We start from the raw sequence: 24753 nt of genomic DNA, 5'->3' as shown, positions 1-24753 counted from the left end.
GACATAGCCCCTTGTCTCTACCCATAGACCTCTCTCCTTCCAGCTACCTGCTCTAATGCCTTCTCAGACAAAATTCTTTGCTTCATCATAACTAAATACGCCTTTACTTCACTACTATTCACGAGATCTCTCTGATTTGAATGCTAGATAATTATTAATAAACAAATGTATTGAGTCAAAAGAGAGAGAAACACATTATTTATATGAAGGAAAACACTTAGGGGGAAAGTACCAGAGAGATTCTTCAATATGAGATCAGAAGCTCTCAGATTAAATAAAGTCTTTTAAAATAGATTTGGGCATGGAGTCCCAGATAAATGTAAGCACATTGAATAAAATTTTCAGTATCCACTTCTAACACACTCTCTAAAAGTATCTCTATCATCTGAAAACCCCATTAATAGCATGCAAAATACTTTCGTATATTATCCTCATTTAGTATGGGAGGAATTGGTATATAGAAGAGAAACTCATAAGCTATCTCTTAAAAATAATATCGTTTCAATAATGCCATTTGATATAGTGATTTAAACTAGTATTTTGCACTTTGTTTTTATCTATTTAGGAAAATTCTTAGCCATTATCTCTTCAAATATGGCTTCTGCCTCATTGTCTTTCTGGAATATATTTATGTTAAACCATATTACTGTTTTTTCTATGTCTTTTATTTTCTCTTTATTTTCCATCCTTTTGTCTTTCCATGCTTCATTCCAAATATATATATTTCTGACCTATCTTCAGGTTTACTAATTTTCTGTTTATCTTTGTCTAATCTGTTTTTAAACCCATTCATTGCAGTTACGTTTCACTTATTGCGTATTTCAGTTCTAGAATTTGTTTTTCGATTTTCCTTAAAATCGGTGTCATTTCTATGATTTCCAGTTCTTAGCCAAAATTCTCAATCTTTTTAATTTCCTTGAACATGGTCAGTATACCTTCTTAAATCACATATAGTGTGTGTTTATCTGTGTGTGTATATAAATTATTATAGTTATGTACACACATATGCATATATGATTTAAAGCTTATATATATACTATATATAAAGTGATATATATATAACGATATATACACACATACACATTGTACTTTCCCTAATATGTATGTTTTCATCCTCTAATTTTATAAATATTTGGGAATGAGTATATGAATGTATGTGTGTATATATATATATTTTAAGGAAAGTACACTGTTTGGTAGTAGTTTTCACTTTGAAACCAGATGAGCCTGGTTTAAGGTCCTGGCTCTGACACATACCAGATGCTTAACTATGAGCACATTAGTTGGCCGTTTTTCATTGCCTCAGTTTTGTTAACTGTGAATGAGAATAAAAATAAGTATCTCTTAGGTTTATTGTAAGACTTAAGAATGATAATATGTGATCATTATTAGAGTTTCTGACATGTACTAAACACATATAAGTTGTTGTGGGTTTTTTTCACTAAAATTAGAGGTAACATGATATAATTTAAAATATCAAGGGCTGTGGATAATGATACTGTTTTCCCCAAAGGCAAATGATAAGACAGAAGAAGAGTAGCTTTCAAAGTTAGGTTTACGTGGACTCGATTTGGTTTCTCCAAGTACCATCTATCGACTTTGGCAAGTTACTTTGCCTCTCTGTTTCTCCATTTCCTCACCTTACAAAACGAATTTAACAATGCAAACCTTGCAAGGCTGATATGAGGATTCAGTGTAATACATGCATAGTTTCTGTCAAAATATCAGGCATGTAGTAGAAATTTATCCTCAACGTAATCATATTCTAATCTTTATTTTCAGGTTTTCACATGCTGTAAATATTTGTAATTAGTAGTATGACTGAGTTTGTTGACAACTTAGAAAAACAAAATGGCAAAGATGATTAAATGATTTTCTTTTCTTCCTTTTGATAAAGTTTTTGATGCTTTGCCACCCATGCACTATCAGGAGACCATGAGTACCATCCTGACATGGATCCAACAGTCAGAAACCAAACTCTCTATACCTCAGGTTACTGTCACTGAGTATGAAATCATGGAGCAGAGACTCGAGGAGCTACAGGTCTGTGAATATTTGTGTAGATCTCATGTATCAAGCAATTATATTGGTGTAACCTTAAAATAATATTAGAATTAAAATAATCGTGGCAAGTATGATAGTTTATGAGTTGAAAAAATGAAGATAAGACTTTAAAAATGTAATATTTTATGCATTTGTACTTGCTTTCTATAAGATACAAATTTCATCTTTGAAGACAGAGATATGGTCTACTTGTGAAGTATATTCTTTCTCATTTAGTATGCATTTTCAGACACATATATTTTGATTATTATAAAATCTATAGTATTATTTTTGGCCTTTGCTTGCTGATTTATAACTCCTCTCACATTTCCAAACAGAAAGACATAAAATCGGTGTAGTTATAAAATTAGTTTTAATTTAAACACTAGTCTTATGTAATGTTGTAGTCAGTTACTTGAGTTCTAATAACAACATTTTTAGCAGCTTTGTATGAGGAAATATTACATGCTAATATGGGAAGTGAAAACGCCTGTGTTGTATATCCAATCACATTTTATTTTTTAAGACATGAAAACGTACTCATTACTTATTTTTAGGAGCTGAAATAATATATCCCCATTTTGAGAATTTAGTTAAAATTTTAACTTTGTTTATCCAGTCTTTTTTTAAAATTAAAGATTATTTCTTTAAATAAGTAATTTAGGAGTATTTCTTCAAATAAATCTTTATTTAAACATTTCCCATTATATATTGTCCTATTTAGACTGTTTCCTGTATTATAATACCAAACTATAACTATTTAATCTTTTTTCTCTTTGTTATTGTTTTTCATACTTGGAATGATTCCAAAGTTTACTTTGAACAATATGTGACAATATAATTATAAATTTTTTCTAAAAAATAAGAGTAAAAAGGTATAGCAATTAAGGAAGTGGATTAACACAAGAAACGCTGCATTGATGAGTAGAAGAGTACATTTCTACTAAAAAACAGTGAAAAAGAAAATTTATAAATATTATTGAGAAAATGCATAAACTAAATGAAAAAAAAATGAAGTTATAACCTTGCATCAAATGTTACACGAAAACAAAATACCACGTGGATTAAAAAGCTCAAAAGTACTTTATTAAGCATAAATGTTGGCAAAATTTTAAATAAAAATCTTAAAAAAACACAATTGATTGGGAAGCACAGTAATCAATGGAAGCAGTTGCAAACGTTGTAAAACTACCAGGGGCAACTGAAAAGAAAAATAAGACCAGGGAAAACATTTGTCTGAATACTGGAGAAAGTCATTTATAAGGAAGTCACCAAAAAGAGACAGAAACAACCATTAAACCTAAGAAAAATTGTAACTCGAATTGTAAATGATGAAGTACAAATTTACAAAATGAAATACCATTTTTTACATACTAAATTGCAAAAAAAAAAAGAAAAAGAGAAACCCAGAAGATATAATAATATAATGAGTGCAGATCTGGCAGCAATGGGCTGCATTCTCACTAGTGGGAATGTAAATTTTGCTGAGAAAAACTTTCAGTAATTCCTAATAACATACAAAATGGTTCATTTAATTGTATGCGTGAATATGATTTCCGTGAAGTCTCCATCTTATGGAAATGACCAGAATGTACTTAAAGATATTGATAGATGGAAATAGATATAGATAGATGGTGTAGATAGATAGATAGGTAGGTAGATAGGTAGATCATAAACATAATTTGCAGGAGTGAAAAACTCAAAATTAATTTGTAGAGCTAGTAATGGGAAAAGGTTAAATGACCTAGACAAGCCATTAAAATGTATGTCTTTAGAAAACAATGACATGGGAAAAGGCTCACAATAAAAAGCTTAACTCAAAATTTGGTTATATGCATGCTAGATATTGTCTAAACAATCAGTCAATGGTAACAGTTTAATAAAGTAAAAAAGTTAAAGAACTACAAAAGAGCCCTAAGGTATTATGCAATCATAAAAGTTATGTATTTGACATATTTGGGGGATGTTATAGGTCACATTATCAAAGGAGGAATGGTTGTGTATGTTTATATATAATAAGATCAGATATTCAATATTTAGTTATACATAGAAGAAACTGAAAGTTTATATAAAATTATAATAGCTGTATATAATATGTATTTTTTTCCATTTTTTATCTTGAACCTTTGCTATTTTATAACCAGGAAGTAGCATTTTAAATACATGTTGAGTAGGCGAAACCTAAAGATGGGCATCCTATTATAAGAGATTGCATAGGTTATACGGTATAAATGTAAAATTGACTTTATAACTACCCCCCAAAATTACTCTAGAATTTCACTAAGTACTACAAAACAGGATAATGTCTTTTGAAAAATATGAAACTTTAGTTAACTGGCATTAGTAGACCAGCCATCTGGTAACTTATTCAAAGTTTTGTTATCCTATATGTCCATATGATTTAGTTATATTTTTTACCTGGGGAGGTTAGAAGCTGTTTTACTAAAGGCTCAGTATAATTAAGTTAAACTCCATTAACTGTATCATAAATGCAGTTATTAATACACAGACGTGATATGATAAAATTAAGTGTGCTAAAATTCTGATTCAGTAAGATATAGTTTTGGATTTATTTAACATTATTCATAAAAATAGGCATAGACTTTTAAATAACATATTACTGAATAATGTGCAAATTACTCTTATGATAAAAAGTAGAATTTAAATTGCCACTAGTAATTTTATAACTATTACATCATCTATTATTTTAGATGTTTGAATCTAAAGATAGCTTTCATTTTAAGTACATTTAATTTCACTGAAGCTCATCAACGAAACTACACAATGAAACTCATTATTATTCATCAGTTAGTATACATGTACTTTCCTTTTCAATTTTGAGGCTTTACAAAGCTCTCTGCAAGAGCAACAAAGTGGCCTAAATTATCTCAGCACCACTGTGAAAGAGATGTCAAAGAAAGCGCCCTCTGAGATTAGCCGGAAATATCAGTCAGAATTTGAAGACGTTGAGGGCCGCTGGAAGAAACTCTCCTCCCAGCTGGTCGAACACAGCCAAAAGCTAGAGGAGCAAATAGCCAAACTCCGAAAAATTCAGGTAATTCACGGTTTTACTTTTTTATGTTCATTTTTTCTTTACTTATTTCCCCCCTAACGATGAATGAAAAAATGTAAAGGCAAATAGATATTTAATCTCCATAGTCCTTCCAAATCAGTACTAACATCAAAAGATATAAATCTTTCTCAAAGGAGTATAGTTTGCTTATTCCTTTTAAGAAAACAGTAATTAGAAGTTCTGGTTCTTAGATTTTCTTTAGAATTAAATTCTTTGCCACAAATATCCATAGGACTTAAACATGTTTCTAGCATGCTAATTTTGAAAACCAATCTTTCTTTTAGCCTGGTTGTCCATTGAAATCTCGATATAATTTAGTTTGTGAATAGATAAAAGTTATCATATAATGTAGCCATATCATTTCATCAGCGTATTTCTCTTACAATTGTATGGATAAATTTGACCCCATCACCTTCCGCAAACCAGCTTCTACTGACTTAATTTATTTGAATAATGCCACCATTATTCAAATACTAATCACCCAAACTGAAAACAGTAAACCAACGATCACATTCTAGTCTAAAGTCTGAAATATTTAGGTATATGTAGGTATATAGGTATATCTCTGATATAGGTAATATCTCTCTTATGTGATGAATTATTGTGAGAAATGTTATTGCTGGGAAGAATCTTTGAAAGCATCGTGGCATGATGGAAAAGCATTGGAACAAGATGATTCTGGATTGAAAATCCCACTCCATCTACTTCATTGTTTGTTCTTACCTTTTACAAAACAAAACACTGAGCAGTCCTAAAACATTCCGGAAAGCACAACCTAAATACGTACATGCTTGTACATGTAAACATGTGTATCTTCATATATGTATACATACACACATAGATAAAAACACATTTTTGCCAGTACCAGTGGTAAAAGAGGGTACAGTTATGTGGTCCTTGCCATCAAGGAGCCCAGATTCTAGTGAAGGAGAAAGGTTAAGTACATTAGCTTCCTATTGCTGCTCTAACAAATTACCACAAATTTAATGGCTTAAAACAACACAAGTTTATTATGTTACAGTTCTGAAGGTCAGAAGTCCAAAATCAGTCTCAGAGGGCTAAAATTAAGGTGTAGGCAGGGCTGTGTTCTCTCTGGAGGCTTTAGTAGACAGTCTGTTTCCCTGTCATTTTTAGCTTCTGGAAACAGCACACAATCCTTGTCTCGTGTCCTCTTCTTCTATCTTCAAGGCCAGCAGTGTAGCATCTTCCAGTCTGCCTCTCTAACTCTTCCACTCCTGCTCCCCTCTTTATAAGGACCCTTGATATTACATTGTGCCCAGCTGGATAACCCAGGATATCTCCCCATCTCAAAATCTTTAACTTAATCTCATCTGCAAAGTGCTTTTTGCTATGTAAGGTAAAATAGTCACAGGTTCCGAGGATTAGGGCATGAACATTTTGGAAAGTCAATATTCAGCTACAACAAGAAGTAAATTAAACAGTGTGGTAAATGTTATGGAAATAGGCAAAAAAAATCCGACATAAACTTGGGAAAAAGGCTCTGAAATGTTCTTGGAACATGGATTACCTTCAACAAGTAGACTTCAGTCAGCTGATAAAGAGGAAGAAAGAGTTCCTGACAAAATGGAGCAGTGTGTTCAATTAACTGGAAGTGGTTCAGTACTGGGGACACAAAGGACAAGTTTGGAGATAAACAAAATATAGGATTGGAAAAATGGTCTAGGAGTAGATAATGAATGATCCTGGGTGCCATACCTTGGAATAAGAATTATAGCCTAATAATGATGGGATTAAAAATAATGATGTGAAACTGTTATTTGTATCTTAAAGGGGAAAAATTGATAGTATTTGTGTTTTCAAAGCTTCACAATAATAAGAGAAAGAAGTAGAGAGGAATACTAACATCAGTCTGGAGAATGGATTAGAATGGGGTCAGATGGAGGCAGATACCAAAAAGAGCTAATGTAGTAATCGAGGCGCTAGTGATAGATCTGAACTAGAACAAGGGCGAATGTGGAAGAAGCACAAAACCAGACACGAGAGATATCAGCAAGATGATAATGTTGAAATCTAAAGTTCTTAGATTTAGTCAAATTTATTAATCATATCGAAGGGGAGAATTTCTGTGAAGCACATATTTTCAATAGAAATTTAATTTACAAAGGAGAAAATGGCAAATCTGGACAGCATAGTTAAATTGTATGAAAATAAAGAAGTGTGAAAATCATGTATTTGAAAAGTAGCCCCAAAAAGCAAGAGAAATAAAAAGGTAATATGTGAAAGAATAACGGGAGGTACTTGGCTATTTATAAATGATAAAAGATGACATTTTTTTATCTGATCATTACTTCAACCTGGTCAGGCATGTAATAAATTAAAAGCAAAAGTTTTCTCTTTAAAGATGACAAAATCTTGGTCTGAAAGTTCCCAACTGAAGCAACTGTTTTAAACTGTCAACTGTAGAAAACAATTTGTGGGAGTTGAGGTTTAGCGAGGCTATAAAGACACCATTACATTGAGTTTATTGTTCATAGTTTGTTTTATGTACTGTAAGGGCACATTGTTAGTATTATCATGAATTGTTTTGTAACTTAAAATTTCTCTAGAGGGGGATATGATTTAATGTTCTCAAGAGTAACATCATAAAACCACATTTGGTAGTAATTTTTTATTTTTAACAATAGCAGACTTCATACACCAGTGCTCATACAGTAGACCATAAAAATGCAGTCTTAGTAAAAATATTCTTTTCCTGAAGAGCTACTTAGAGACATCCTTCAAACATGGGAGTTGTTCCTGGGCTTGTGTTCAGACACATCACTGTGATGAATTGTGTTAGGAGACATCAGCACCCCAATAATGCCTTAAAATGAGTCTCTGATTCCAGAATCACATAAAAACCCTGAAGAAATGGATGGCTGAAGTTGATGTCTTCCTGAAAGAGGAATGGCCAGCCCTTGGGGATTCAGAAATTCTGAAAAAACAGCTGAAACAGTGCAGGGTAAGATTTTATGACACCTATCATATGAAGACTTTTACATGGAAACTATTACTTGGTTATATCAATAATTCTCAACTGGGGCAATTTTGCCCCCCCCCCACCCGGGGGACATTTAGCAATGTCTGGAGACGTTTTTGTTTGTCACAACTTGAAGTGGAGTAGATGCTACTAGCATGTAAGTGGGTAGAGACCAAGGGTGCTTCTAAACATCCTACAGTGCACACGGTAGCCCTCCACAACAAAGAATTACCCAGTCCAAAATGATGGTAGTGCCAGGGTGGAGAAACTGGGTTAAATAAATGAGAAACAGAAAACAGTACCTTTGACTCAACCCTAGTTTTATCAGATTATTTTAGTATAAAATGAATTTTAATTTAAAGGTAAAGAATCCTTTGAACTATTTGTTATATCTTATTACAGATTATTTTTCATACTATGTTGCTCTCTCTATGTAGATTGCACTGTACTATAAAATTACACAATACAGATTTTTAGATGATATTCATTATACCATTGTCATGCAGCAAGAAGGAAATAATCTGCTGTTTAAAGAATTTTCTTCGCAAATGCAAGCTAAAAAAAAAAAACAAATCTACCTTACAAATAACCTTCACACCTATCATGCGATAAACAATTGGTGCAATATCTTGCATTTGAAAACCAAAATCCTTTCAAAAATAGTAATGTATAAAGCCCATCATTTTCACACATTTTTCTAACAAGAAAAATCTGTTTCCTTTCATAGCTAATCTAAGTGGAATATAGATAATTCCCCACTTCATTCATACCATAAAAACCACTGAACATTTTTTGTGAGACTGAGATATATAGAGACATATAGAGATGTATAAATTTATATGTAATTTATTTCATATTTTAGAGGACAAAATTCCTGTATAATGTCATGGTTCCTAATTATGTCTTTCCTGTCTATGTTGCATTTCTAGTTGTGGGGTTTTTTCAGCTAGCTTAAACTGAATTATTTCCTTAGCTTTTAGTCAATGATATTCAGACAATTCAGCCCAGTCTAAACAGTGTCAATGAAGGTGGGCAGAAGATAAAGAATGAAGCAGAGCCAGAGTTTGCTTCTAGACTTGAGACAGAACTCAGAGAACTTAACACTCAGTGGGATCACATGTGCCGACAGGTATGTACAGTCTCTTTCACTGTGACTTGCGTCTATTTAATTGTTTTTCTAATGTCTCCCTTCACCATTGCCGTTTTAAAGCTTAGTCCTTGACTATGTTGATGTATTAAAGCACAGTTAATTCAAACTAGCCTTTGTCTAGCATATAAAATATTTTCATAGTATTTTAAATAGTATTCATTTATCCTATTGGGGTGCTAAAATGCCCTTCTTGAATACAACTGTCATACTGAACAATAAAGTCCTATACTTAGGCATTATTTTCATTGAATGTTTTCTTCAATGCATAACTTTATAATAGTAATTTGGTTGACAAAAGATACTTCATACTGCGGCCAGCCCTGTGTCCTAGTGGTTAAGTATGGCATGCTCTGCTTTGGCGGCCTGGGTTCGTGGGTTTAGATCCCGGGTGTGGACCTACACCATTCGTCAGCCATGCTGTGGCAGCAACCCACTTACTGAACAGGGGAAGATTGGCACAGATGTCAGCTCAGGGTTAATCTTCCTCAAGCAAAAAAAAGGGGGAAGATTGGCAACTGATGTTAGCTCAGGGCTAATCTTCCTCAACAACAACAACAAAATATACTTTATACTTGTACTTGGTACAGCAATAAAATGAATGAGTAATACATGTGTATGTACAAATATGATAATTTTCACTCTTCTGATTGTTAAGATTGACATTTGGCTTCTTCAATACACTTATTTCAATAAATGAATTAAAATTGGGAAATAGTTAAGAATAGCTCAGTGGAAAAAAACACAAAATAATTATACACACATCTGAGTTCCTCATTTTTATACAGCAGAGTGTTTTGTAGATGTTTATTTTCAATTTCAAGATTAAATTATGGAACAGTAAATATTATATACACAAGTATTTTGTATCAAATACTTCTTGTTCAAAAGAGGAAATTTTGACCTAAAGCAGCAATTACTTTTCAATACACCAATACCTCTTTTGAAGTTAACGAGAGGTTTCATTTCATGTGTATTAGAGGCAGTCAGTCTTTCATTATTTCTAAGTAACCTTTCAAAGTTGAAAAGAAATCATGCCAAGAGGCAAAAACTAAATTTGGAACAGAAGAGAATTTAGAAAAGTAAAAGTCTGGGCAAGTCACCCAGCTAATACCATCACTGACAAATGCTCAGCAGTTCTATTAATTCACAGATGGGACAGCCCTGGGTCAGTTAGCTGGTGTTCTTCTCTTGGAGTACGCCAGTACTGAAAAGAATACTCAGGAAAAAATATTATTTAGATAATAGATTATACCATTGATGTTTTCCTGGAAGGCCAGTATGAAAGATATTTGTTTGTTGAATTTTTTTTATGGATCAATTGAAAGAACACCACCAATTAATTTAGAACAAGGGAGAAAACAACAGCAAAAAATATATATATAAAGTCAACAACATTGCTGAAACCTCAGTGTTTTTGTTAGGGAAGTATAATTTTTAAAGCATCTCTATTCTTAAAATGTTTTTGCTTAAAAGCTTATGTCTGCTATAAAATGTACCAAGGATGTTTTGTTCAAGAGAAGTGTTGTAAACACATTAGCCTGCTGCATAACAAAAATTCCACAGATCCCAGCCACACTCTCATCCCACCCTAGAAGATTTCACATCTCTCTAGTTCTCCTTGGAATGTCACACTGCCCATGCTCCAGCTTTATCACCAAGTGCCCTAGGTTTTGAAAGGAAGGAACCATGCACTCAAGAAGAGAAGGAAGACAATGTAGTAAAAGCAGGGAAGCCAAGTTTCATTGTTGGGACCAATTCAGGGCTCCAGAGAAAAGAAGGGAAATGAAATGTAAATCTATGCATTGTAGAAACATCTATACACAAAATGAGGATGTGTTGTTCTTTCTTGGGTTAAAGATAACTCCTCATTTGTTTGTAGATGCCAGAGTCTGGAAAAAGACACATAATTAGGAACAAAATTGTACAAATGCCTGATATACTTGAAGATACTTTGAGATCCCATGATCTGATTTTGTAGATATAAAATGGTTGAGAGTATCTTAAATTCTAAAAGTTATGTAGCCAAATAAAAATTATCAAGCTTCGAGCTATTTCTAAAATAAACAATGGTCATTATTAAAAATAACCCACAAATTAGTGAACCATACTCAAAAGAAAGAAGGGAGAAAGGGAAGGAGGGAGGGAAGGAGTTTCATAATTATATATACTTTATGTTGTTGTATATTTATTAAATCAATCATATACATGTAAAAACAATTTAGAGAAACACTTTTACCTTTTCTTCCTTACTTGAGTATTTATTTAAATATATAATTATTAAGCATTTTGTATCAGATATAAGTAGGGAATAAAATAAACATAGTATCTATCCTCATGGAAGGTACAGTTTAGTAGAGAAGATAGAAAGTGAGTTAACACAATATCACACAAATGCCTAATTTTACTGTTGATACATGCCCTGAAGTAAGCAATCAGAATGTTCTCAATGAGAGTAACAGGAGCGGGAAACCTATTTTTTTTTACTTTTTATTAAGATTATTATAGTTGACAACCTTGTGAAATTTCAGTTGTACATTATTCTTTGTCAGTCGTGTTGTAGGTGCACCACTTCACCCTTTGTGCCCACCCCCCAACCCCCCTTTCCCCTGGTAACCACCAATCAGTTCTCTTTGTCTACATGTTTAACTTCCACCTATGAGTGGAGTCATACAGAGTTCGTCTTTCTCTATCTGGCTTATTTCACTTAACATAATACCCTCAAGGTCCATCCATGTTGTTGTAAATGGGATGATTTTATCCTTTTTTATGGCTGGGTAGTATTCCATTGTATATATATACCATATCGTCTTTATCCAATCATCAGTTGAGGGGCACTTAGGTTGCTTCCATGTCTTGGCTGTTGTAAATAATGCTGTGATGAACATAGGGGTGCATAGGACTTTTGGAATTGCTGATATCAATCTCTTTGGATAGATACCCAGTAGTGGGATGGCTGGGTCATACAGTAGTTCTATTTTTAATTTTTTGAGAAATCTCCATAGTGGCTGCACCAGTTTGCATTCCCACCAGCAGTGTGTGAGGGTTCCTTTTTCTCTGCAACCTCTCCAACATTTGTCACTTTTTGTTTTGGGAAACGTATTTTTTATTGGGTAGTCTGTAAAGTCTTTTCTGAAGAGGTGAAATTAAAGCTGATGCCTTGTTAGTGAGAAGAGCCTGACACTTAGATGCGTGGACTGGGAAATTCTGAATAGAAAATGAAGTAGGAGAAACTTCTGTGGCAGTAGAGGGCTGAGCATGTTTCAGGAACTCAAGGGAAGCCACTCACTGGAAGTGGAGCAGCATGAGCCAGGCTAAAACAGGTGAGAAATAAGTGTCAAGAACTGTCTTATAAGTCACAGTGAGGATTTGGTATGTATGTCAAGTACACTGGGAATCTATTGGACTTTTAGGCATAGAAGCGGCATCATCTAAAGTGATTGTTTAAAAGTTTGCTATATAGTCACGTTATATGAAGAATAGACCAAAGGGGCACAAGTGGAAGCATGTAGGACATGTAGGAATTGTAGTTGTCCAGGTAGGAAATAATACTGGCAAAGAATGGGGGGATTATTAGTGGAGATTGAGAGATGTGAAGAAATCTGAAATATATAATCCTCTTGTGACATCATATTTTGTTCCTGTCCAAACCTCTCCCAATATTTCCAAGTTCTTCCATAGAGATGCAGCTGGTTTGAACACTTGTTGCTTTGTCTCACTGCTGTTTATTCTTATGTATATTTTCCCATTATACAGCAGTTAACACAAGGCGGGGATATGTTATTCTGGGCAAAACTGTACCCAAGTGCTTGTGTGACTGAAACTTTGCTGAAACTCTATCCTCTGTGACTAGTCTCCAGCGAGCTTATCTCTCTCAGTGTGGTCAACGTTATGTTTATATAACATAGTATTATTTTTCTTGTTTCTGCCAACCAATTAGACAAGTTTTTTCTTGTTATATTTTTGATCAGGGCTTCCACATTCACATCCATCCATGACCATTATTCCTATTCTAACATGACCCATGCCTTTCTTCATTTAATAAAATTTGAGTAGAAATGACAGTATTTGCTGAAGAGGAGTACTTGCTAAAAGTCCAGAGGAAGGGGGAGGGAGGAATCAAAGTGTATTCAGAGTTTTCTGTTTTGAGCAACAGTGTTGGCCACGGTGCCTTTAACTGAAGAAGGAAAGACTGGGGCTAAGGGAGGAACAAAATTGACTAACTTAGTAGAGTGATCAATACTTCCATTTTGGTCATGTTAATAAGCAGTCAGAGATGCATCTGGAATTCAAGTGGGACATTTGAACTGGGCATGTCAACGATGTGTACAAAAATAAAGATAACATTTATGTAAGATAACTCATATCTCACAATGAAAGGATTTCCCAGACCCACTCCTCCAAAATGCTTGGCCAAATTGCACAAAATAAAAGTTCTTATGGATGGAGAAGAATTTCTTATACATGGAGAGGCAAACATAGTGTGTGAGACCAGGAGCTCTGGAACCAGATTGCCTGGGTTTAGATCTTTCCCCTAACTGTATACTACCTGTGTAATCCTGGAAAAGTTGCTTAATCTCTCTGTGCTTCAGTTTCCCAATGTTTACAATGTGATCATATTAATACCTACTTCGTAAGAATTTTATAACAATAATTAAATCAGTTAATCTCTATAAGGCATGCAGACCAGTACCTAGCAAAGAGTAACTGCTATGGGCATACTTCTTAAATAAAATAAATGGAGATGAAATAGACATAAACCTCCATATATAAAAGTATAAAGTGTGTATAATTTCTAAATAAATTAAGCATGATTATATATTTTCATTAATAGTGGCTGTAAATTTATGATAAATCGTTATCAAGAAACACTGGCTCTAGAAATCAGGTGGATATCATTCTGGCAACTTGAAGATCATTGTCTTTCCCTCATTCAATACATCTTTCGCATGCAGTCATCTACAGACTCCTGGATCACCCTGCCTTTTATTCCTTAAGTATTTTAACAACTGACTCACTGTCACTCCTGACGTGATTCTTGGTGATTTCAATATCTTCCTAGATGGTTCTTGCAGTTCGTGAGCCCTAAGTTTCTTGATACCTCCTCCAGTGATTCTGTCTTCCACCCTACCTCAGCCACTCTCTCCCAGCCTCATCACCTAAACATTGTCATTACCAGTAACTTCTCCATATTTTGAACCTCAAGCTTCCATTGTGCAGCCACCAGCAACTTCCTTTCCAGTTCATTCCCCTAGTAATTCAACCCCAAAATTCTTCCATCCTAATGGTATGCATAACCAGTGATCTTACCACTTCTCATCAGAGAAGCTTTTCATTTTCCCTCTGTAACTTCTTACTCATGGTAGGTTTTATGATCTATCATTAAAATTACCCCTTATACTTGCCCTCAACTCCCTTGTCCTCTCCTCTCTTGCTGCATCATACCCATGTGACAACACTAAACTTGGTCAAACTCACTTTTCTACTGATGCTGTGCACTGGGGAGGATGAACATGGCTGGAGGAAAACACATATCATGCTGACTAGTCTCATTTTGAAATCATCACCACAAACCTCAAGTAGCCCCTTGGAGCTGCCTGGTAATCTTACTACATTTTTCAAATCCATTCAAAGTCCCACTCTTCTAGGTGACTATTTCACAGATTTCTTTCTGCAGACTTGTAACAGTTCTTCTTCCCTCCTTACTCTATGGCAATTAACTAGCTTCCTGTTTCACTAATAAATTAGAAACAAGAAGGGAAGTTGTATATACTCCCACTGACCTGCATTAGTTCACAGACTCTGCTTTCCCTCTGTTGACGTGCATGACCTGTCTGTGCTCCTATGTAAGGCCAGTCTTTCCACTTATATCTTGGATCCCATCCCCTTTTGTCTGCAGAGAGATGTTATGCCAGCTATTGAACATCCCCCTACCTCTTACATCAACAATATATTTCTTCCCTCTATGGGATCATTCCAATCAGCAAAGAATTATGCTGTAATATCTCCTATCATTAAAAAAGATCCTCCTTTCGCCTCACATTCCCTCCAGTCACCTCTCCATTTCCATTCCCCTCTAAAGAAACCCTTTTCTCCCCATTCCACTCTCCCCATTCTCTCTTAAATGCTCCCTAATCAAGTTTTCATCCTCACCACTCCACTGAAGCAGTTTTTGTCATGGTCACTAGTGAATTCATATCATTAAATGCAATGTTTAGTCTTTATTCAGTTGGCTTCTGTATCAATATTCTTTCTTTGTTCTCTCTTAGTCTGCCTTCTATTTTTATGACCATTATCAATAACCTTGGTGGTTCCTTTGCCTTGACTTCTAAACTTTGAATTGTTCCAGGGCTCAGTCTTTCGACTTTCTCTCTTCTTTATCACCCCTCACTTCCTGGGTGAACTCATCCAACTTCATGGCTTTAATGTTATCTGTAAGTTGTTACTCCCACAATTTTTGTTACAATCTGGACCTTTTCCTGAATCCCAGACCTGCATACCTGTTTTACAACTCAACACCTCTAAATGGATGAGTAATAGACATATTAAATCTAGCAAGCCCCCCAAAATTCCTGATATACCCTCCAAACTGCTATCCTAATAGTCTTCCTGGCATGACAAATGACAACTCCATTCTTCCACTAATCCAAGCCAAAGCTCTTGATGTCTTCTTGTCTCCTTGTGCCATTGTGAAAGCTATGGGATCCAGCACCATATGCCAAGGGACCTAGGGGGAGTCTCACCCACCTGTGAATCACATAGTAGGTGTCCAGACCTCGGTCCTAGCTGTGGACCCTGCAGTGGCCTTGAACTAGCTCCAGCCCTTCATCCATGGTCAAGTATCCCCTGGAGAACACTGATTTAGTAAGTCACCCACGGATGAGAGAGCCTATGTGGAAGTCTAGGAGTCCAGTGTAGAAGATCCAGCACGCTGTTGGAACAAAAAAATCTGAGACTGGATGCATTGGAGAGGGTAAGATTTAGCTTTACCTGCGTCACCCCTCCCCCAAGGGGCATAGTTCAGTGCCAAGAGAACACTTCTCAGCTCATGATTTCTCCTACGGGGAAAAGTGAGATCAAACAATTGGGCACCTGGCTTCCCCAGATGTGCAGGATCCTGACAAAGAGGCCCATTTCTCTCTCACTTCATCCATAGTACTGAGTTGTGAGTTACACTACAGAGGGGTGGTGAGCAGCTGGGAGAATAGCAGCTAGGGCTTGGAACAAATGTGTTAAAAGTACATGAATCTTAGTTACCATATCACTGCTCCATGAGGAGGCCCACCCAGTGGCTGCTGGGGTCACTCTGCCTATTGATACCCCCCACTGGTCCATGGGTACCTCCAGCACACCACACACCCAAACCCACTCCCACACCTCCCACACACACACCATATGGCCAGTTCCGTGTTCACACTCCTGATGAAAGCAGGAACAAGTTTTTGCAGGCAGCTAGTGAGCGTGCACAGAAAGCTGGTCTGAATCTGCAAGCCTGGGAGAGACCACAAACCTGAGCATATAGCACCACTCTTTGGAAAGCAAAAGGGAGGCTGTCACTACCCAACCTGGTGCTTTGCAGGATCAAGAGAAGGTATGCAAGCTTAAGAATTCTGCCACAAGAGGGAGCAAGAAGTGTGGAACAGTCATATCCATAGAAGGTCTCAGAAAGCCTGAGAATCCCTAGAACGGCTTACACAAGGTACTTCTCCCCTGAAGTCAGTCAGTAAAGACTGGAGGAGGTGACTGCTGCTGCAAATGCAAAGATAGCAATGCAAGACTTCAGGGAAAGTGAAAATCAAAGAATCATGACACCACCAAAGGATCATCATAATTTTCTGGTAAGCAACCTCAAGATCTTAGATATCCACAATTTACCTGATAAAGACTTCCTGTCTGATAAAAATAGCTGTTTTAAGGAAGCTCAATGAGCTATAAGAAAAGAAAAAAGGATTCTTTGATGAAATTGGGAAAACAATACATGAACAAAATGAGAAGTTTGAAAAAGAAAAATCATAATAAAATGAAACATTCTGGAACTGAAGAATACAAGGAAAGAAATGAAAAATATACTAACGAGCATCAACAGTAGAATAGATCATGTGAAGAAAAAAAAATCCATGAAGTAGAAGACAGGACCTTTGAAATTATCCAGTCAGAGGAGAATGAAGAAGAAAGAGTAAAAATAATCGATGTGCACTATGGAATACCATCAAGAGAAGCAATTTGTGAGTTATTGGTGTCCCAGAAGGAGATGAGAAGGAAAAGTGTGCAGAAGTCTGATTCAAAGAAATAATGACTGAGAACTTCTCAAATCTGGAATGAGATTTCACAATCCAAGTTCATAAAGCTCACAGGGCACCAAACAAATTAAACTCAAAAATATCTTCTCCAAGACACATTAAAACAGTCAAAAATCAAAGACAGAGAGAATTTTAAAGGCAGCAACAGAAAGGAAGCTTGTCACCTAAAATGGAACCCCCATAAGACTTTCAGTGAATTTCTCAGCAGAAACCTTAACAGGCCAGGAGAGAGTGGGATGATATATTTAAAGTGCTGAAAGGAAAAAAAAAGGCCAACTAAGAATACTCTATCCAGCAAAGTTGTCCTTCGAAAAAAGTGGAGATAAAAACTTTACTAGACAAAAGCTGAGGGAGTTCATCACCACTAGATTTCCTTACAAGAAATTCTGAAAGGAATTCTTCAAGCTGAAATGAAAGGACATTAATCAGTAATACAAAAACATATGAAAATATACTACATAGTGTGATATACTTCATTAATGAAAGATAAAAATCACGATCATCTCAATATATGTTTAAAAAGCATTTGACAAAACTCAACATCCTCTCATCATAAAAACTCTCGACAAATTTGTTGCGGAAGGAATGTACCTCAACATGACAGAAGCCATATATGACCAGCCCACAGTTAGCATCATACTCAATAGTGAAACGTAGAAAGCTTTTCCTCTAAGATCAGGAACAAGACAAGAGGGCCCACTATGACCACTCCTCTTCAAGATAGTACTGGAAGTCCTAGCCAGAGCAAAAGAAAAAGAAGTAAAAGCCATCCGAGTCAGAAAGGAAGAAGTAAAATTGTCTCTGTTTGCAGGTAATATGATCTTATATATAGGAAATCTTAAAGACTTCACCGAAAAACTGTTAGAATGAAAAAATTCAGTAGAGTTTCAGAATACAAAATCAATGTTCAGAACCATATAGAAAACAGTTGCGATTCTATACAGTAACAATGAGCTATCTGTAAAAGAAAGAAAACAATCCCATTTACAGTAGTATCAAAAACAGAGTTAGAAATAAGATTAACCAAGGAGGTGAAAGATTCGTACACTGAAAACTGTAAGACTTTGATGAAAGAAATTGATGAAAATACAAATAAGTAGAAAGATATCCTTTGTTCATGGATCAGAAGAATTAATATTGTTAAAATGTTCATATGCCCCAAAGCCATCTATAGATTCAGTGTAATCCCTATCAAAGCTCCAATGACATTTATCACAGAAATATGAAAAACAATCCTAAAATTCACACACAACCTCCACAAACTTCAAATAGCCAAAACAATCCTAAGAAAGGAGAACAAAGCTAGAGGCATCACACTTCTGATTTCAAGCTCTATTACAAAGCTGCAGTAATACAAACAGTATGGTACTGTAATAAAAATAGACACATAGACCAATGGAAGGGAATTGAGAGCCCAGAAATAAACCCTTATATATACAGACAACTAATATTTGACAAGGGAGTCAAGGATATTCAATGGAAAAAGGATAGCCTCTTAAATAAATGATTTTTGGAAAACTGGATAAACATAGAAGAGTGAAATTGGACCCCTATCTTACACCACAAAAATTAACTCAAAATGCATTAAAGACTTAAACATAACACCTGAAACCATAAAACTCCAAGAAGAAAGCATAGGGAAAAACCTTCTTGACATTGGTCTTGGCAACAAGTTTTTAGATATGACACCAAAAGCACAAGCAACAAAAGAAAAATAAATAAATGGAATGACATCAAACTAAAGAGCTTTTGTACATCGAAAGAAACAATCAACAAAATTAAAAGACAACCTACAGAATGGAAGAAAGTGTAAATCATATATAAGATAAGGAGTTAATATCTAAAAAATATAAGGAACTCATGCAACTCAATAGCAAAAAACACAAACAGTCTGAATAAAAAATGGGCAGAGGATCTGAATTGACATTTTTCCAAAGAAGACATACAAATGGCCAACAGGTATATGAAAAGATGCTCAACATCACTAATCCTCAGGGAAATGCAAATCAAAGCCACAATGAGAGCTAGCCCTGATGGCCTAGCGGTTAAAGTTCAGCCACTCTGCTTTGGCAGGCTGGGTTTGGTTCCTAGGCACACAACCACACCACTCATCTGTCAGTAGCCATGTTGTGGCAATGGCTAATGTAGAATAACCGGAAGAACTTAGAATTATACAGAACTATGTACTGGGACTTTGAGGGGGTGAGGGTGGGGGTGGAAGATTGGCAACAGATGTTAACTTAGGGCAAATCTTCCCCTGAAAAAAAAGAGGCACATGATCTTTCACCTATTAGAATGGTTATCATCAAAAAAGACAGATAACAAGTGCTTGTGAGGATGTGGAGAAATGGGAACCCTTGTGCACTGTTGACAGGGATGTATATCCACTATGGAAACAGTATGGAGGTTCCTCAAAATATTAAAGCTAGAGCTACCTTATGCTCCAGCAATCCCAACTCTAGCTATATTTCCAATGGAAATTAAATCAGGATCTCAAAGACGTGTCTGCCCTCCCATATTCACTGTAGCATTATTCACAGTAGCCAAGATAAGGAAACAACCTAAGTGTCTGTCAATGGATGAATGGGTAAAGTAAGTATGGTATATATACAATAGAGTATTTTCAGCAATGACACAGAAGTAAATCCTGCAATTTGCAGCAGTCTGGAAGGAACTTGAGGGCTTTATGCAAAGTGAAGTTAGAGAAAGACAAATACTGTATAATCTCACTTATATGTGGAATCTAAAAAAGCTGAACTCAGAGAGAGTAGAATAGTGGTTGCCAGGGTTTGGTGGGTGGAGAAGATGAAGAGATGTCAGTCAAATGACAGAAATTTCCAGTTATATGATGAATAAGTTCTTGGGGTCTAAATTACAGCATGATGACTATAGTTGACAATAATGTATTATGTGCTTGAAAGTTGTTAAGAGAGTAGATCTTAAATTTCTCACAACAAAAAGAAAAATGGTAATTATGTGAGGTGATAAAAGTGTTAACTAATCCTATTGTGGTAATTGTTTCACACTATATTCGTGTATCAAATCATCATGTTGTACACCTTAAACTCCCACAATGTTATATGTCATTTATATCTCAACAAGCAGAGGGGAAAAAGGAAAGTGGAGTGGGGAGGGGCAGTTATGATTCTTAGATTTACAAATTCTAGGACAGGAAACATGAAGAACTTTCTATTTTATCTATGAGGTTGAGGCAATGTAATCTGAAACTGTGGGGGTAGATTGGGCAATTTAAGGCTAGAATGTTGGCATCACTAATGTGATAAAGATGAGGAAAAATTGTCAGTTTAATCTAAACCTTGTCACAGAAATCCTTCTAAAATATGAAATCACAAAAAGTTTCTCTGTCTCTCTGATCAGTTGTAGAGCTGTGGAATGTTAAATTTGGAATAGACTATGGAAATCATCTGGTCCAACTGTTAGGTTAGTTATGAAGCTGAGATAAAGAGAAATGAAGTGATATTTCCAGATTCACTCAGCTTGCTAGTGATTGAGTCCAAGTATCCTGATTCCAAAGCTGGTGTTCTTTTGAATACACTCGTGCTGTCACCTCAGAATGACTTCCTACCTTTCTTTCCGCAAAAACCAAATCACTCCTGATCCTTTCTTCTGGTTTAGTTTTAGAGCATGCAATATTTGTTTTACTACAAGTCATTGGCTAAGTTCTGTTAGTCGCTCTAACATTGTTGTCGCTTTGCTAACTACCTCAAAAGATTATAGCAGAGCATCTGAGTAGAAATTTAGCAGCATATTTACTTAGGCTTATTATAGGCTCAGTGACAATGCAAAATAATCTTTATACCTTAACTAGTATAATTGTTAGACATATTTTAGCTGTATCAGAGTGAAACATTTATTTACATTTCAATAGAGCAGGTACTACATTTGCCTAGGAGAATAAAGAACTTAATATAGTTTCAATTTAACACTATTAGGCTTAAGATGATTGTGAAGTTAAAGATGATTGGAAAATTAACATGATAGTTCTGCACATATTTAGTGTTTGGTAAAATACCATGAAAACTTCATTATACTAAAACTATGCGTTATATATTAAGACTTTATAATTACAACTCTGTTACTTAAAAGATAAAACTCTACTTAGTCCCAGGAGAAGAATAACATCATTTGATTAGAGTTACTTTTGAAGGTAAATGAGAGGCACTATGTATATAATCATTCTAATACAAAATTGAGATTTTCCTTCAGTGTGGTACAACAGGGTACTTTTTAACAAGCCATTAGCATGCATGATTTTCTTTTGGGTATTTTAAGTTTTGCTATCTTTCTGGTTGATAACTAATAAATTCTATTGTAAGAAGTTAGTATTTCAGAAATGCATGAGGCTTTAAAAAGTACAAATCTATTATCACATACATGGTTTTGCAACTTGCTTTTTAAACTTAAAATTATATACTGAACAACTTTCACTTCAGTACGGATGTATTGGTGCTACATGGTAGCTCATTGTGTGTGTATGTCTGTGTATATTACAATTTATTTAACTAATTATTTAAGTAATCTTCCATGAAAACACATTTGGGTTTGTTTCCAGTATGTTGCTGTCTTCAAAGTTGAATTGAGCAGTGTACATGCAACTTTGTACACTTTGTTTTGTATGATTCATTCTTCAAAGTGGAATAGTTGACTCAGAATTATGAATGTGACAAATTTTAATACATTTTGCCAATTTACTGTCCAAAAGGTTGTACTATGTTGGATATTTCCCTCAACAGGTATGAAAACCTTTGTTTGCCCACATTCCTGCCCAGACTGGGCATTTTCACTAATTATTTTTTGCCCGTCTTACATTTGAAAATGCATTAATTCATATTAATTTATAATCACTTAATTATAAGTGATGCTGAGCATCCTTCCACATTTTAGTTTTCTTTCTGTGAATTACATGACTATGTCCGTTATCCATTTTCTATTTTTTCTTTCAGATTTTTGAGTTTTCTGTAGGTATATCGTTATTAAGTTTCTAGAATATTTGAAATTGTAAAACAGTATCAGAGAGCACAAAGAATTTCTATTTCTGTGTGTGCCAATAAATTTACTTTTCCAGTGGAAACGTCCTATGAAAAAAAATTGTTTTTCTCTATTCTCTATTTGCAGAAAAGCATTACCACACACAGCAGCTGAATTATAGTCATAGGGGAATCTGTTCGTTTTATTAAGGATGCCACGTAAAGGGCTATATCCTATTTTAGCACTTATGTGAAATTGTGTACCCAATCGCCAGGAGTTATTTTCCTCATTTATATAAGCTTTTTACTTCTTGCTTCATCTTTTTTATCTAAGCTTTCTATTATTTACTGACTGCTCTATAATAATACGGTGATGATGTTTTGTGACTTTCAATATTCATGCTTTGTTTGTTGGTTTGTTTTATGGAAGGTCTATGCCAGGAAGGAAGCCTTAAAGGGAGGTTTGGATAAAACTGTAAGCCTTCAGAAGGATCTATCGGAGATGCATGAGTGGATGACGCAAGCTGAAGAAGAATACCTAGAGAGAGATTTTGAATATAAAACCCCGGATGAATTACAGAAAGCAGTTGAAGAGATGAAGGTAACATAAACCAAATAAAACAAAGCAAATAAAGAAAAAGAGAAAGATGTAACCTTGTTTTGTGATTCTGCACAATCTGCTCTTTTCTTGGTTTAGGAGTAGAGGTTGATTCTTAATTTAGCTTCAAGTTTGATATACATTAGGTAGAATCCTTAAACATTTTATTTATTAATTTCAATGCCTTGTCAAAATATAAGTATTGACAATCACAGTTTGGAAGACTTTTCTCTTGAAATTATATAGTATTAAGGGATTGGACTCGACTACTCACATTAGCTGCTTCTAGCTGATGTAAATTCAAATTGAAAATGTGTCAAAGTATCATTGAAATGACAGTTGCAGATGTAGTCAACAGGCTGTGTTACTATGATGGTTTAAAGAGTTTTCTTAGAATTTGGAAGTACTAACTATCTTAACTGATGACCTTTAATATGGATAAAAAGGACTGAGTTTACATGCACTTCTCTTGAAACGATAGGACAAAAAAATAATAACATTGATTTAGAACCACAGAAACTGCTATGTAGCAAGGATTTAAGGTGAGGCTTGGAATTGAATCTACACAATGGCGTTTCAGTATGGCCTTGGGCAACTCAGTACTCACTGTAACCCTCTATTTTATCACGTGTAAATCATCTCATTTCCTAACTTGAAAGTATGAACTGAGGATTGAAACTTACATGTAAGTAAATTGCCTAGCTCAGAGTGGGTACTCAATGATTTGCAGCTATAATGACAATTATATTTATGTCCTAGCAATAGCACATAATCTAACCATATTGGCCTTTGTAGTATATTAATATATGTTTGTTTGTTTCGAGGCCTCATGACAGAGCAAAATCGTTTTGGAGCTAGACACTTGGGTTTGAAACCTGCTTTGGCTCCTCGTAAACTGTGTAACCTTGAGCAAATTAAAAAGATCCACTGAGCTTTGATTCCCTCATTTGTGAAATGAGTACCAAATTACCTGCTTTTCAGAAGGATGAAACATGAAAGTCCTAACGCTATGCATTGTACAGTGTAGATGCCCAAAACTAGATAATTATTATTACCATTATTATTAGCATTGATGTTGCATGGTAAGAAATTAATTACATGTACTTTATTATATAATTTATATGGTCATTCAATGAAATTTATTACAATTAATAGCAGAAAATACTCACATATTAAAACACATGAAGAAGATTATATTTGGATAAACAATAATAGTTTCTAGCGTATTAAAAACTACAAAATCATTCTCTGGGCCTGACCTGGTGGCTTGGTGGTTAAGTTTGCACACTGCAGTTTGGCAGCCCAGGGCTTGCGGTCTCGGATCCTGGATGTGGACCTACACACCGCTCATCAAGCCATGCTGTGGTGGCATCCCAAATACAAAATCGAAGAGGATTGGCAGCGGATGTTGGCTCAGGGCCCATCTTTCTCACACCACCCCACAAAAAAAACAGAACTATAAAATCATTCTAATCTAATAATACTATATATTACTCATTCATTCGTCAATAAATATTTATTGCATACTTACAATGTGCCAAACACCCTTCTAGACACTGAATATAGTGTGGTGAACAAGACATAAAAGCTACCTGACTCTTGGAATTTACAATCTAGTAGGGGA

General features: G+C 35.1%; 1 protein-coding gene across 12 annotated transcripts in view; it reads left to right on the top strand.

Moving 5' to 3' along the window:
- The window catches only part of DMD (dystrophin), a 2265680-nt gene that overhangs the window by 999852 nt on the left and 1241075 nt on the right, over positions 1-24753 (top strand). For all 12 annotated transcript variants that reach the window (XM_070503127.1, XM_070503123.1, XM_070503121.1 and 9 more), the window contains 5 exons: positions 1898-2043; positions 4886-5098; positions 7965-8078; positions 9070-9225; positions 22962-23132. In XM_070503127.1, the coding sequence (XP_070359228.1) occupies positions 1898-2043; positions 4886-5098; positions 7965-8078; positions 9070-9225; positions 22962-23132 (800 nt within the window). The remainder of the gene's footprint in view (positions 1-1897; positions 2044-4885; positions 5099-7964; positions 8079-9069; positions 9226-22961; positions 23133-24753) is intronic.

Source organism: Equus asinus, chromosome X (genome assembly GCF_041296235.1).
Source record: "Equus asinus isolate D_3611 breed Donkey chromosome X, EquAss-T2T_v2, whole genome shotgun sequence".
Classification (NCBI taxonomy): Eukaryota; Metazoa; Chordata; class Mammalia; order Perissodactyla; family Equidae; genus Equus; species Equus asinus.
This window is presented reverse-complemented; position numbering and strand designations above follow the sequence as displayed.